The sequence below is a fragment of the Balaenoptera musculus genome, chromosome 4 (assembly GCF_009873245.2).
Source record: "Balaenoptera musculus isolate JJ_BM4_2016_0621 chromosome 4, mBalMus1.pri.v3, whole genome shotgun sequence".
In the NCBI taxonomy this organism is placed as follows: Eukaryota; Metazoa; Chordata; class Mammalia; order Artiodactyla; family Balaenopteridae; genus Balaenoptera; species Balaenoptera musculus.
This window is the reverse complement of record NC_045788.1, coordinates 76,084,583-76,098,067: the sequence shown is the minus strand read 5'-3', so window position 1 is coordinate 76,098,067 and position 13,485 is coordinate 76,084,583. Positions and strand designations below refer to the sequence as shown.

General features: G+C 51.2%; 1 protein-coding gene across 2 annotated transcripts in view; it reads right to left on the bottom strand.

Moving 5' to 3' along the window:
• Window positions 1-13,485, bottom strand: part of ADCY5 (adenylate cyclase 5) — a 156,003-nt gene that overhangs the window by 28,452 nt on the left and 114,066 nt on the right. For both annotated transcript variants that reach the window (XM_036851447.1, XM_036851448.1), the window contains exons 9-12: window positions 10,295-10,317; window positions 9,213-9,357; window positions 7,839-7,936; window positions 4,268-4,355 (exon numbers count right to left, since the gene is read on the bottom strand). In XM_036851447.1, the coding sequence (XP_036707342.1) occupies window positions 4,268-4,355; window positions 7,839-7,936; window positions 9,213-9,357; window positions 10,295-10,317 (354 nt within the window). The remainder of the gene's footprint in view (window positions 1-4,267; window positions 4,356-7,838; window positions 7,937-9,212; window positions 9,358-10,294; window positions 10,318-13,485) is intronic.

Here is a 13,485-nt window from a genome sequence, read left to right as displayed (position 1 = left end):
CTCGCCATCCCTGGAGCTGACACGGCAGAGGCTGGCCCACCCCTTGCAGGGTTATGCAAAGGGGTTCCGGCCTCAGGAGGGTGTCTGGGCTGCCTCACTGTTCGGGCCCCTTCCAATCTGAGATTCGCTGAGTTTTTGGACCACATGTGACGGCAAGAAGGGATTTAGCATGGTTTTCTCTGATGAAAGCAGCTCTGGGGCCCAGATGAGCACCGATGCCAAGGGAAGGAAGGAGCGGTGCGTGCAGATGTTCAGACTGGCCCTCTAAGACAGCTTCCCCAGAAGGACACGCTCAGGGGATGATCCTTAGGACAAGGCATCCCAGAGACAGAGGGGCTCCAGAGGGCAGCTGATGCTGAGAAGCGAGACCAGGACTGGGGGACAAGATGAAGACCAAGGCACAAAATTACCCTCACTGAGAAATCTAGGTGTGTGTGTGTGTGTGACCTGGGCCAAGCTGTGTCAGGAAAAGATCATACAGGCCCAAGATGGAAAAAACAATCAGAGCCTTCGGTGAGCAGTACATTTCAGAAAAACAGAAACGACCCAGGAATTGCTCCCTGACAGACAGCTAAGACGACTACGTTGACTAACTCAGACTACGCTTTCTTCATGTTTCTCTCTTCAAAAAGGATAAAATATGGATGATTTAAGAAAGTAAGTCCAAGCTGTTTGGGGGAACTGGAAAAGTAAATGAAACAGAGAAAGAGACCACGTCTGACAGAACCGCTTGGCTTTGGATCTGCAGGAGCCCATAGCAGGTGGGGTAATTTAGGAACTGCTGTATCTCGTCGGAAAGCCACTAGCCATGAGTTCTGAGAAACTGTGGAAATAAGATGAAAAATGTCTTGAGTCCTGGCAAATCTTTTCACAGGGAAAAACAGAATGACACTGAAAATTCCAGTCCAGTCAGCTTCACGGCAGTACCTGAAAAGGTGATACCATCAACTTTCAGTCAGTCGGCCTGCAGGCAGTGTGACAGGGGAAGGGGGGCCAGGCCGCCCTGCTGCAGAGATGCCAAAAGGGAGACTTACCCCTTTCACGTCTTACTATGCAGTTAATCCACAACACAAAGAGGAAAGAAGACTGATTATTAACTGGAAGAGGAGTGCATGCTACACACAATTGCTCAGGTCGGGGTCTACTTTCCAGAAAGTGGATAAATGCTGAGAAGATGGCTTCTCAGAGGCTGTGAGAGAAGCACACAGCTAGGAGCCCAAGAAAGGTATTAGTGTCTCTTCAACTCTTGGTCCAGATGAGCAGGTTTCAGGCTTGGTAAGTCACAGAGCACTCTTTTTTTCTAAACAAACTCCTTACAGAAGCTCTACATCTGCAAGATGGAAGAAGCAGCTCCTCTGGTGGAAGGGTGTGGGGAGGTGGGCGGGATGGAGTCGGGGCAGGAAGGGGAGGGTCCCATCCACCGGCCTCCCGCTTAGAAAACTGAGGCCTCAGAGCCGTCAGAAAGATCACTGGGCTGGATGAAGGAATTGAGAACAAGATTATTGACTGTGACACTGATTACAAAATAGGTAGATTCAATAAAACACAAGGAGGCAGGAATGACTTTTATAAATAATCTCTAACAGTGGCAAAAAGAATTCACTAGACCAAGGAACTAACTTAAAATGGCCAGTGCAGGCGGGGCCCGTCCCCTCCCCTCCCCACCTCCTCCCCCTCTGCTTCCTCCTCTTCCCCCACCAGCAGATACACATGCAAGTCAGGGAACACAAACCAAATGAAGTCCATGAAGCTGAGGTTCACCAAAGCAGCTAATAGAAAAGAGAGAAGCTCGGTTCCAGTTTAAAAATTGTAAACAACAGATAGCTTTGATTCTGATTTGAATAGCCTAATTAAGTGCCTCAGATGAACAAACAAAACAATGACTTTGCCTCAGTTTATAACTTAAGATTCTTTTTGAGTGTTCGGCAAAAGAATGTTTAAGAGGGCCTTTTAGCTATGGTATGCTGTTTTTAGGTTGTTTTATTGCGGTAAGATATATATAACATAAAATTTGCCAATTTAACCATTTTTAAGTGTACAATTCAGTGGCATGAATTACCTGCACAATGTTGTGAAACTATCACTGCTATTTATTTCCAAAACCCTTTCGTCACTCCAAACAGAAGCTCCGTACCCAATAAGCAATAACTCTCCACTCCCCCTCCCCCAGCCCAGGCTATCCTATAGTCTACTTTTTGTCTCTATGAATTTGTCTAGAATAGATATTTCATAGAACTGGGATCATACAATATATGCCCTTTTGTGTCTGGCTTCTTTCACTTAGCATAATGTCTTCAAGGTTCATCCATGTTGGAGCATGTGTCAGAATCTCAGTCCTTTTTATGGTAGAACAATATTCCATTGTTCAGACATAGCACTTTTGTTTATTCGTTCATCTGTTAATGCAGCGGTCCCCAACCTTTTTGGCACCAGGGACCCGTTTCGTGGAAGACAATTCTTCCACGGCCGGGGTAGGGGGGGATTGTTCAGGAGCTAATGCAAGCGAGGGTTCAGGCGGTGATGCAAGCGATGGGGAGCCGCAGATGAAGCTTCGCTGTCTCACCCGCCACTCACCTCCTGCTGTGCGGCCCGGTTCCTAACCGGCCGAGGACCTGTGCAGGTCCGAGGCCCGGGGGGTGGGGACCCCTTTGTTAATGGATACCTGGGTTTTTTCCACCTTTTGGCTCTTGTGAATGTACGGCGTGCTTTTCTAGCCATGAGAGGAAGAAAGTGGGACTGTCCACTGGGGGAAAAGCAGGCTGGGGGTGCCTGACAACGGCAAGACCAAAAGGCAAGAGGGACTGAACACAGAGCAGGAGGGAGGTCACGGCCTTGAGGAAGGAGCTGGTGGAGAGGCAGGGAGCCAGGATTAACCCCTACGATGCAGCGAAGGAACTGGCTGAGCACGCTGCCCAACTTGCCGAGCGACCCCGGCCGGTCCTGCCCCTCTCTGGGCATCCACTTCTGCACCTGCTCAGAGGCACACTGCAGCACACCAGATGCTTCTAAGGTCCTTCCAGTTCTGACAATCAGTCCACCAAGATCTTGACCATCAGGTGATTAAACAGTTTACAGCCTAATGAAGGACTCTATTTGGAGGATGGAGCGAGAAAGGGGACTTTGGAGATGACAAAGGTCCAATCCCCCAGGAAGGAGAACACGGTGCCCACCGCAGAGGGTGTAGGGAGTGCTGGCAGGGCCTGGGCCACCCAGGGGCTTGGCTCCAAGTGAGTGTCAGGGAGGAGCAGAGAAATGGTTATAGCAGAAGCTAGAAAGGGCTTGTCTCTGCTGGGACAGAGAGGTTTCTGGAACCAGGCTGGCCCCATCAGGGAATTCTTTTCTTTTTTTTTTTATGTGGACCATTTTTTAAGTCTTTATTGAATTTTTGTCACAATATTGCTTCTGTTTTATGTTTTGGTTTTTTGGCTGTGAGGCACGTGGGATCTCAGCTCCTGGACCAGGGATTGAACCTGCACCATCCCCCGCCCCGCCCCTGCCCCTGCCCCCACGCCCGGCATTGGAAGGCAAAGTCCCACCACTGGACTGCCAGGGAAGGCCCATGAGAATTCTTAAACCAGTGGTGAAGGAACTGAGGAAGAGTCTTGGTGGGCAAGGCAAACAGGAACCTGAGTGATTTCTACAACAGACCCTAATGACCTGTGGTCAGGTCCCCTTGAAGGACACAGCTTGGATGGCGACACAGCATGCCTAAGAGGCGGCGTGTGAGAAGAACACAGAACAGGGTCTCACGCCCATGCTATTAGCTGTGTGGCCCTGCCTGAAACAATGAACCACTCTGGGTCTCCCTGTCATCTATATGATGGGCAGCTCAAAAGCCATAATCTCTATGGCCTCCCTCCAGGGCCATTTCCAGGGCACATTGGAACAGAGAAGGGGTGTCGAGAGCGATCCCTTTCACACTCATTCTTTCAGCAAATGTTTACTGACCACTGCTCTGTGCCAGGCATTGGGCTACGTGCCCTTCCTTTGGCCTACCTGATACCCAGGGGACAGACAGAAGAGACAGCAACAGTATCTTCTCGCAGAGATTTGCAAGGCTAACTGAAACAGCCAGTACAAATAAGGCTCCTCAGACAAACTACGCCCCCTGCAGTCTGGCCTGCCGCGAACGCCAATCAAGAGTTGTGATCCAGCATCAGGCACCTGGATCCCAGGTGTGACTCTCCAGCCCCTGGGAGGGGCCCTATCAGTGGGCTGGGAAGGGAGGGAAGAAGGCGACTGGGGTTCAAATATAAGCTGGACTCACCTTCACGCAGGAGTAGATCACGGACACAAATACCACCAAGGTCAGCAGCAGGAAACAGGTCAGGTAGAAACTCAACATGAACACGGAGCTGGAAGGAGAGAGGAGGTGGGGAATCCTGGGGCTCTGAGAGGCCCTGCGAAGGGAGCAGAATTTGCTCCATTTCTCCTGCACCTCCTGCCCAGTCTTGGGTGCCTGGCCCCTGACTCACTGAGGAGGGATTACAGAGCCTTGTGAACCGATTCAGGACCTGCCTCCATAGCGGTCTGGCTCCTGCCCTTCCTCCCGGTCTCGTCACTTTCCTGGGGGAGCATAGCCCACACAGGAGCCAAATGAGGAACGGGGTGACACCTGCCCAATATTTTGCCTAATTCTTAGCTATCCATAGACTCACTTCATTTAGCCTGGAAGGACCCATTTTAAAAATCACCTGGTTGTTCCCTCTAGGTAGTCACTTATGGCCTGACAAGTAACTGTGAAGGCTGAACACTGGTTTGACAAATGGCCATCATGTATAGAAATGCATTTGTCAACAGCCCAACCAGCTACTCTGAGAAACAGCAGTGATGTGTCCCCTTGGAGGGCAGAGTCCCTAAACCCTGTCCCCTTCCTACTGCCAGGCCGCACAAGTCCTGTTCAGTTTCTGTTCCCCTATTCCCACCCAGTTCAACAACAGCTGTAAAAACTGCAAGGATCTCCTGCTGTCCCTCTGCACAGAGGCAGGTCACTGGGGAGCTCAATGTTCACAAAGGGCTAGTATCCTCGGGCGAAAGAACTACAAGTGACTTTCCATCCGCAGCCTGCCGTGGCCCGCCTGGGGCAGGGGCTGGTCGAGGCACAGCACTCCCTACCAACCACAGGAGGCCCCAGAAACTCCTTCTCCCTTTCAGGGAGTGAGACAGCCTGACATGACAGGTGTTGTCAGCAGGTTAAAGGCAAGTGGAGGACATAAGAAGGCAGGCGAATGCCTCTAGGGAGGCATCTTTGTTCCAGGCTCCCCCAGAAGCCAGCACTTAAGCTGCCTGAAACAAACAGAACAGGGGAGAGAACTCTCTTCAGAGGGAAAGAAAGACCTTTAAAGTAGCTTTTAAGGCTTCCCTGGGGAGAGGATGGCCAGAGAACGACCTCCATCCATGCCTTAGCAGCTCGGAGCTGTGGCCAGAGGAGGGAGTGAAGCCACGGCGGGCAGAGCAGGGATCTGGAATAACCCAGCCCCAAGCCACGCTACAGAAAGAGAGAAGCAGCAAAGAGGCAGGATTGTGCACCCAAGTGAAGGGGACTCTCAGCTGCAATGGGACGGAAAGTCTAGGTTGCTTATTATACCTATAGCTCCATTTCAATACAGAAAATGAGTCCTATGCCAGTAAAGACCCACAATCCCACCAGCTCTGCATGGTCTCAGCGCAGGGGGCAACGGACATTAACTGCATAACCAGGGTGCAGCTGGCTGCCAGTGTCTGGTTTTCACCTGTGGTATCCTGACAGGGTCATAGCAGACACAAACGCAAGGGCCATCTCTTCAACGATAAGTGCCATTAAAAATAAAAGGCATTGAGTAATAAGACATGCCGACGTCATGTACCTCCTGATATGATGCCCTGAGAAGGACACATCACTTCTGTGGGATTCTTGTGAAAAATACATAACCTCCATCTAATCATGAAAAAACATCAGACAAATCCAATTTGAGAGATTCTATACATTAATTAGCCAGTACTTATCAGAAGTGCCAAGGCCATGAGAGATAAGTAAAGGCCAAGGAAGCGTCACAGATTGGAGGGGACTAAGGAGATACAGCAACTAAATCCAATGTGGGGTCCAGGCCCAGCTCTTGGAACACAAAAAGGACATTTGGGGGAATGCTGATGAAATTAGAATACAGCCTGCAGATTAGTTCATATATCATTGCAGTGTTATTTCCTGATTTTGATTACTCTACTGCAGTTGTATAAGTTGTCAATAGCAGGGGAAGCTGGATGAAGGATATACAGAAACTCTCTGTAGTACTTTTGTAACCTTTCTCTAAGTCTATAATTATTTCAAAATGAAAACCAGAAGGTGTTGGAGTGAGGGGACTCTTCCAGATTATGTTAGATTTATGAGACATAACCAAATGCATCCAGTGGATCTTGAGTAGATCCTGGCTATGAATAAACTAAGAGTAGAAGACATTTAGGGGGACAATTTGGGAGATTTGAATACAGACTTGTATTAGATCATTGTAGAGGAACTGGGGTTAGTTTTGTTTGGTACATAAAGCATCGCGGTTAAGAAGCAAAATGCCATTAAAACAGGTGTATATTGATGTGTTTAGGGGCAAAATGTCCTTGTGTCTAAAATTTACCTTAAAAAATCAGAAATATACCTCAAACTAACACAACATTCTAAATCAACTATACTTCAATTAAAAAAATCTGAAAAAGATAGATAAAAAAATCTTGCAAAATATTAACAATTGTTTTGAGACTTCCCTGGTGGTGTAGTGGTTAAGAATCCACCTGCCAATGCAGAGGACACAGATTCAAGCCCTGGTCCGGGAAGATCCCACATGCCACGGAGCAACTAAGCCCGTGCGCCACAACTACTGAGCCTGCGCTCTAGAACCTGCGAGCCACAACTACTGAGCCCACGTGCCACAACTACTGAAGCCCGTGCGCCTGGAGCCCGTGCTCCACAACAAGAGAAGCCAGCGCAATGAGAAGCCCACGTACCGCAACAAAGAGTAGCCCCTGCTCGCCGCAACTAGAGAAAACCCCCTGCACGCAGCAACGAAGACCCAACACAGCCAAAAATAAATAAATTAATTAATTAATTTTTTTAAAAAAAGAACAATTGTTCTATCTAGGGAATGAGTGTTGACTATATTAATTACTTTACGTTTCTGTATGTTTGAAATATTGCATAATAAAAAAATGTGTATATATATATATATGTGCATATATACATATACATACACACACATACATACATGGGGCGGTTATCTTTCTCACTTAGCTGTGACCCTACTGTGAATGACTACCTAACAAACACTTCATGTCCAACAGCCCATTTCAGAGTGGTCCCCTTGGAAGCCACAGGCCTCTCTCAGTGACACAGCCAGTCCTCAGAAGATTTCAGGAACATCTCTTAGAGAAAAGTCTTCAGAATCTGAAATCCATTCTTTGAAATATCTGGAGTAGCATAAAACCCTTATTTTTTGAAGATATACCTGTTTTTTTGCAAGAACCAAAGGTCACGCAGAAACCAGCTTGGTGAATACTTTGGGTGACTCAGTGGGCAACAGTGGTCTGCGTTAAAATGGGAGGAGAGGATGAAGTGGAGAGAAGGGGTCTCCCGTGCGCTGGGCAGTGCCCAGACAGAAGTTTTCCATCTGCAACGAGCACATGGCCCACCCATCATGGGGGAGGCAGACTCTTGGCTTCCTGGTCTCCCTGAGGACAAGACTGTAAACTTTTCTCCCTGCCTGAGCAAATTCAGCCCAGACTCCCGCCTCTGCTCTCCTACATGACCTCCCCTCCCACCCCTGGAGCCCCTGCAGCCAGAGGAGGGAGCCCGGGAGGGATGGGGTACTTACTGGGGCACAATGGTGATCTGGACAAAGCAGATGAAGAGGAAGACGAGCGAGGCACATGCCACGTAGGCACCGAATCGGTCATCCACCTGCTTGGAGTACTGAGAGGACAGGGGCAGGGTGAGTGGGCGGAGGCACCTGGCCCTGTCTGCTCCAGCCCCCCTCCACCCCAGACACACCCAGGACAGCCCACTCCCAAGACTTGGAAGACCCAGTCGAGAACCAGCACTAGCCTTAGCTCTCAAGAAACCAGTCCACTCACTATATGGTGGTGCCTGTGGGGAGGGCTGTTGAATTATGTTAAACCAGAAACTCTGCAGGCTGGGTCACCATGAGAATAATTCATAATGATCATGGTTCACATTCCTGAGCACCATCTACATGCCACAACACGTGCTGGGGCTTGCAACCATCACTGCACATCCTCACAAGAGCCCCAGGAAATAGGCACAGGACTGCTGCTGTTTCTACTTCAGAGATGAGTGAGCTGAGGATCAGAGAGGTCACTCGACTTGTCCAATGTCACAGAGCTCATCTCCAAGGTCCTGACTCCCAGCCCCCCCCTTCCCACGACACCAACCAGCTGCACAAATGGCCGTGCTGGCAGAGAGTCACCCAGAGAGGGTAATCCATGAGTCAGTTCCATTTATGCTGGTAAACAGACTAAGTTCCCTACCCATAATTCTTCCCTCCTGATTAGGTGTGCCTCATTTGACCACGGCGTGAGTTCACAGGAGCCCATGTTGACGGAACACAAGGGAGACCCTGTGACATGTAGCAAAGACCCTGGACCAGGGTCTCGTTGTGGCTCTGTCACTACTTCACTGGGTGGCCTAGAGCAAGTCACCCAGCTACTCTGAGCTTTACTTTCTCAGTCACAATTTAAGGAGATAGGACAAAGAGCTCTTGATTGCCCCTTCCAACTCTAATACTTTGAGTTTCCAGTGTGCCAAAGGCAGCTGGATGGTCCATTGGTAACTATAATAATAATAATAGCAATAAAAATAATACAAATAGCAATGTTTATTGAACATCTACTATGTGGCAGGTACTGTTTCATGTGTTTTACATACATGGATGTGTTTAATCCTCACTCTGACACCATGAGGTAGGTATGTTAAAAATCCCCACTTCCCAGATAAGGAAACTGAGACACAAAGAAATTAAGATGTATCCTTTTCCACCAAGGAAGTCTCCCTAAAACTCCCATTTCCTGGGTAGGGCAGCATCAGAGCCGGGAAATGGAAGTGACAAGAAGGAGCTCTTTCCAGGGTGGAGACAAGGGAGGGAGCCATCCTGTTGCCTCCTTCCCCTCCCCTTGGTCCTGGTTCTGCACCGGGGTAGGGGTGGCGGGTGGTCCCCCCCAGAGTGCTGTACCTTCTTCTCTAAGTCAGGCTCCCTGAAGGTCAAGAGGAACTTGCGAACATGCTCAGATCGTAGCCTGTCGATGCTCCTGGCGTCAATGGCACGGCCCAGAAATTCATCCACTTCATCCTCGGGGTTCGCACTTTCCTGGGCGTTCCTGGGGAGCAAGGGGCGCGGACACAAGACAGGCTGACCACCAGGGGGCGCCGCTAGGGGGCCGGCTCAGCCCGTACACCCGGACCCATCAGAGGGGCTTGATCAGCTCTAATAAGGGGTGGGGAAGCTGGGGTTGACACCAGGACGGCCCGAAGCCCAAGTACTCACATGCACAGAAAACTGCCCAAGTGTCAGACCCGCGGGCTGGGGGACCTCACTGACAATAAGGATTTTCTAACCCTACTGATGTATTATTGAATGATAATGATAATATGAATTATTCTCAAGGGTTTGTTTTTCCCCTATAGGTAACAGTCTCTGCTCTTCACTCTCTAGCTGTACTGTCATCCTGAACTGCAGGCTGAGACCAGGAGGCAAGTCCTCTGCCGCAGGGCCTGGGAGCCACCTGGCTGCTCTCAACTGGCCCAGGGGACTCTCTGGGAAGCACGTTTCACAATCTTTGGGTGCTGAACTAAACACCCTACTTCTAGAGTGGAGCCCAGTCCTCAAGTGGGATTTCTGACAGCCCCTGAGACTGGGGAGTGGAGGAGAGAGACAGGCACATTCCTTCAGGGTGCTGGGACGTGGCCAGGCGCTGGCGACCAATGTGCAAAGCCTGCATCTTCCTGGGAGCTGCATGTGTGTGTGTGTGCACACACATGCATGTGCGGAGTGTGTTGTGTGTAGTTGTGTGTGCACACGTGTGTGTGTGCGTGGAGTGGAGATTATAAATGGGGGATGCCCAGGCCCAGCCTCTCTGCCGGGGGCCTGGGCTCCCGGGCTGCTCGTCTCTCAGGTGCAGTGGGCTCTGTTCACTCCCAGCCAAGACTGCGGGACCTGGGCTCATTCTCCATGGAGTACGGAAACTGAGCTCCAGGCAGACTTGGAGACATCCCCCAGGCCGAGGGAGCTGAAGTGAAGAAGGACAGGTTACTCACTTGTCCTTGGGATCTTCAAAGCCCTGAAAGAGAGGGACGGAGAGAGCAGGAGAGGAGGATGAGAACCAAGGGGATGAAAGCGGGGAGGCTGCAGCTCATCCCCTCTCCACAGTTCACCAGGAGCTGGGACACAGAGGGCACTGTCACCCAGTCATCCCCTCCTTACTTCATTTGGCAAACACAGCTGGGTTTGGGACAGGCTCCGTGCTAGATGCTGGGGGCGCACTGTGATTTTACTTCATCCGCTGGCAAAATCCATGAGTCTAAACTCGTCCTGTCCCCATACCCAATTCCTTGTCATTCCCCAAACCTTCCCTCACCCTCCTCCTGGACCCTGGGCTTGGTGGGTCCCCTCCCAATTCTGCCACTTACTCAGACGGAAATAAGAGAAACTGCCAGGCCGATCAATCCCCACATACCCGTGCACACCTGTGCCCACACACAGCTCATGCACACTCACCCCCCAACTCCCGCCAAGCACACATAAAATCTCCTGGGACTTCACAAGTTTTGAGCTTAAGAAAACTAAACTCTGGATACCTGCAACAGCTATTCTGGTATCCGAGAACCAATGTGTTCTTATAAGGCTAGAGCTGGCTGGGGACCCAGGAGGTGAGGAACCTGCCTGCCCCGGTTTGATTACTGTTCTGATGTTCACACACACAGGGCAGGGGTGAGGGTGGGAAGGGCCCTTACTGGTTGCCAAACTCAAGGCCCTACCTAGAGTTCATCTGTAAAGGACAGAAGTGTGTCAGGGTCTGACCAACTGTGGCAGAATGGAGGGAGGGCCCCTAAAATGGGAAGGGGTGGGATCTGGGAGGCAGTGGGGGCGGCACAAGCACCCCAGGACAGGCAGCTTCAGGCTGCCAGGACAAGGACAGAGGGTGGCCTCTTGTCCCTGTGGCCCAGCATGGAACACACTGCTGGGCAGCCAGAGGGCTTGGCAAATGTCGGGGGAACCCAAACCCCAAATGAACACAGCTCTCTTCATTCCCACTGAGGAGTGGGGTTTATGATGCTCTCTGCGAGCCGGAGCTGCTGGGCTCCGAAACAGACGTGGGGCCCGTGGGCACTGAGGTGCTGTCTATTCTCCCCACCAGCTCAGGGCTCCCAGGGGCCTTGGCAGCCCCTAGTGCCACATCCAAGTGCCCAGCCGTGGGCTCTGAGCTCCTCCCAGGCTGCCCAGTGGTTGTCTTCCTTTCTCCTCGTCCTCTGAGAATCACCAAGCCCTCGGTCCAGGCTGCAGGGCCCCGCCCACCTCACTGTCCCCACTCGAGGCTAGAGGAGTTGGGGTCTCTCATGTGAGTGCCCCATCTGGGGGCAGGCAGGATCTCTAGGGCACAAGCTCGAGTGGGCAGCGGGGAGTCCGGACAGGCCAGTCTCTGCAGACCATGGCGAGGGGCTGGCTCGCTGATCTCCACCACAGGGGCCGGCAACGATTTTACTCGGAGGACATCCAAGCCCTGTTATGCCTAGGCTGGTCTCTACAGCTCGGAACTATACCTGAAATGTGTCTAATGAACCTGTCTCTGACTTCCTCCAGTGCTCCTTTGGTGGTTTGCGGGGGCTGGTGTTGGGGGCCAGGTCCGCTCTAGGCTCCCTGGGTGCCGGGCTGGGGTGGTGAACTGACCGCAGTCAGCAAACACTTTGGTGGATAAACCACGGCAAAGGGCCTTTAAGAACACAGGCCAGCAGACTGGGTTCCAGTCCCCTGACCTGCTTTCTAGTCCTAGGACAACGGTCCTCAGCCGGCAAGGAGGACCCTCAGACGGGTTCCTGCCGTTGTGCCTCAGCACTTCTGGGGAGCAGCTCAGCTCAGTGTTTCTGTTTGGTCCCCAAGTCCTCTCCTTCTGACCTACAGCAAGAGCAGAGGCCGTGGGTCCCTCTGCTCGTCCACACTGAGGTGCAGACTCCGGTTTGCACGCCTGCCCTGGCGAAGCTGTGGGGAACACTTGGGGCCAGCCTGCCGCCTCTGGAGGATGCACAGCTTACCCAGGCCTGCTTAGATGAGCAGGAGTCCACGTACAACCTCCCGTCAACCTTTTTATTAATAAAGAATCTTAGAGGACTTCCCTGGTGGCACAGTGGTTAAGAATCTGCCTGCCAATGCAGGGGACACAAGTTCAAGCCCTGGTCTGGGAAGATCCCACATGCCGCGGAGCAACTAAGCCCGTGCGCCACAGCTACTGAGCCTGCACTCTAGAGCCCGTGAGCCACAACTACTGAAGCCCGCGCGCCTAGAGCCCGTGCTCCTCAACAAGAGAAGCCACTGCAATGAGAAGCCCGCGCACCGCAATGAAGAGTAGCCCCTGCTTGCTGCAACTAGAGAAAGCCTGCCAGCAGCAACGAAGACCCAACGCAACCAAAAAATAAATAAATAATTAATTAAAAATATAAATACATAAAAATAAAAATAATTAAAAAAAAAAAGAACCTTAGAGACCTTACAACACTCGTGTCTAAACTCATTTAGGCACTCATGCCTAAATGAGCATAGCTCATTACTACATCTTAAAAGCTGAGTAAAAGTTGGAACAAGATTTAAAGAAATAAACTGCTGACTATGAGTTACTCCCCTCTAACTGCTCTCAGTCACTGCTTAATCCAATCCCCTCCCCTCCACCGCATCTTCAGTGGAAGTCAGGGTAGAGGCTTTCTTTTTGCCTATCTTTCCCAAGGGTTTCTGGGCGAGTTTAACACCAAAAGCCAATGGTGTGCCTGGTGGCTGCCAGATCCTGTCCCATCCCTGGCCTAGACACTGGGCAGGCAGGGGCCCAGGGGATGGTACTTTGATGCTGGCCCCTCGGGTGACTGTGCCCAGCAAGGACGGGGATGGGGAGCCTCTTCTCTCCCTCTACAGGGGTGTCCCCGAGCCTTGTGATCACTTCCCATTCCCTCCCCACTGGGCGAAGCAACCAACACCACGGAGGAGCCTTACCGACAGCCAGTCTCCCCTGAGACTGCTTCCCCAATTACGGCCCTTCTGCTAATTCTTCCAAGGTTTCTTGTCCTAACAATGATTAATGTCTGCCAAATCGGTGCTTATAGTCCAAACTGCCCCCTCGGAGACTCTGAAATACCTAAAGAGTCCACCTACACCAAATATCGCTAAAGAAAAAAACTTTCCAGAGATTTTAAACGGAGAACGTACCGGCAGGCACCTTTCTGGCCTGCTGGTGGTTCCTCCTCTC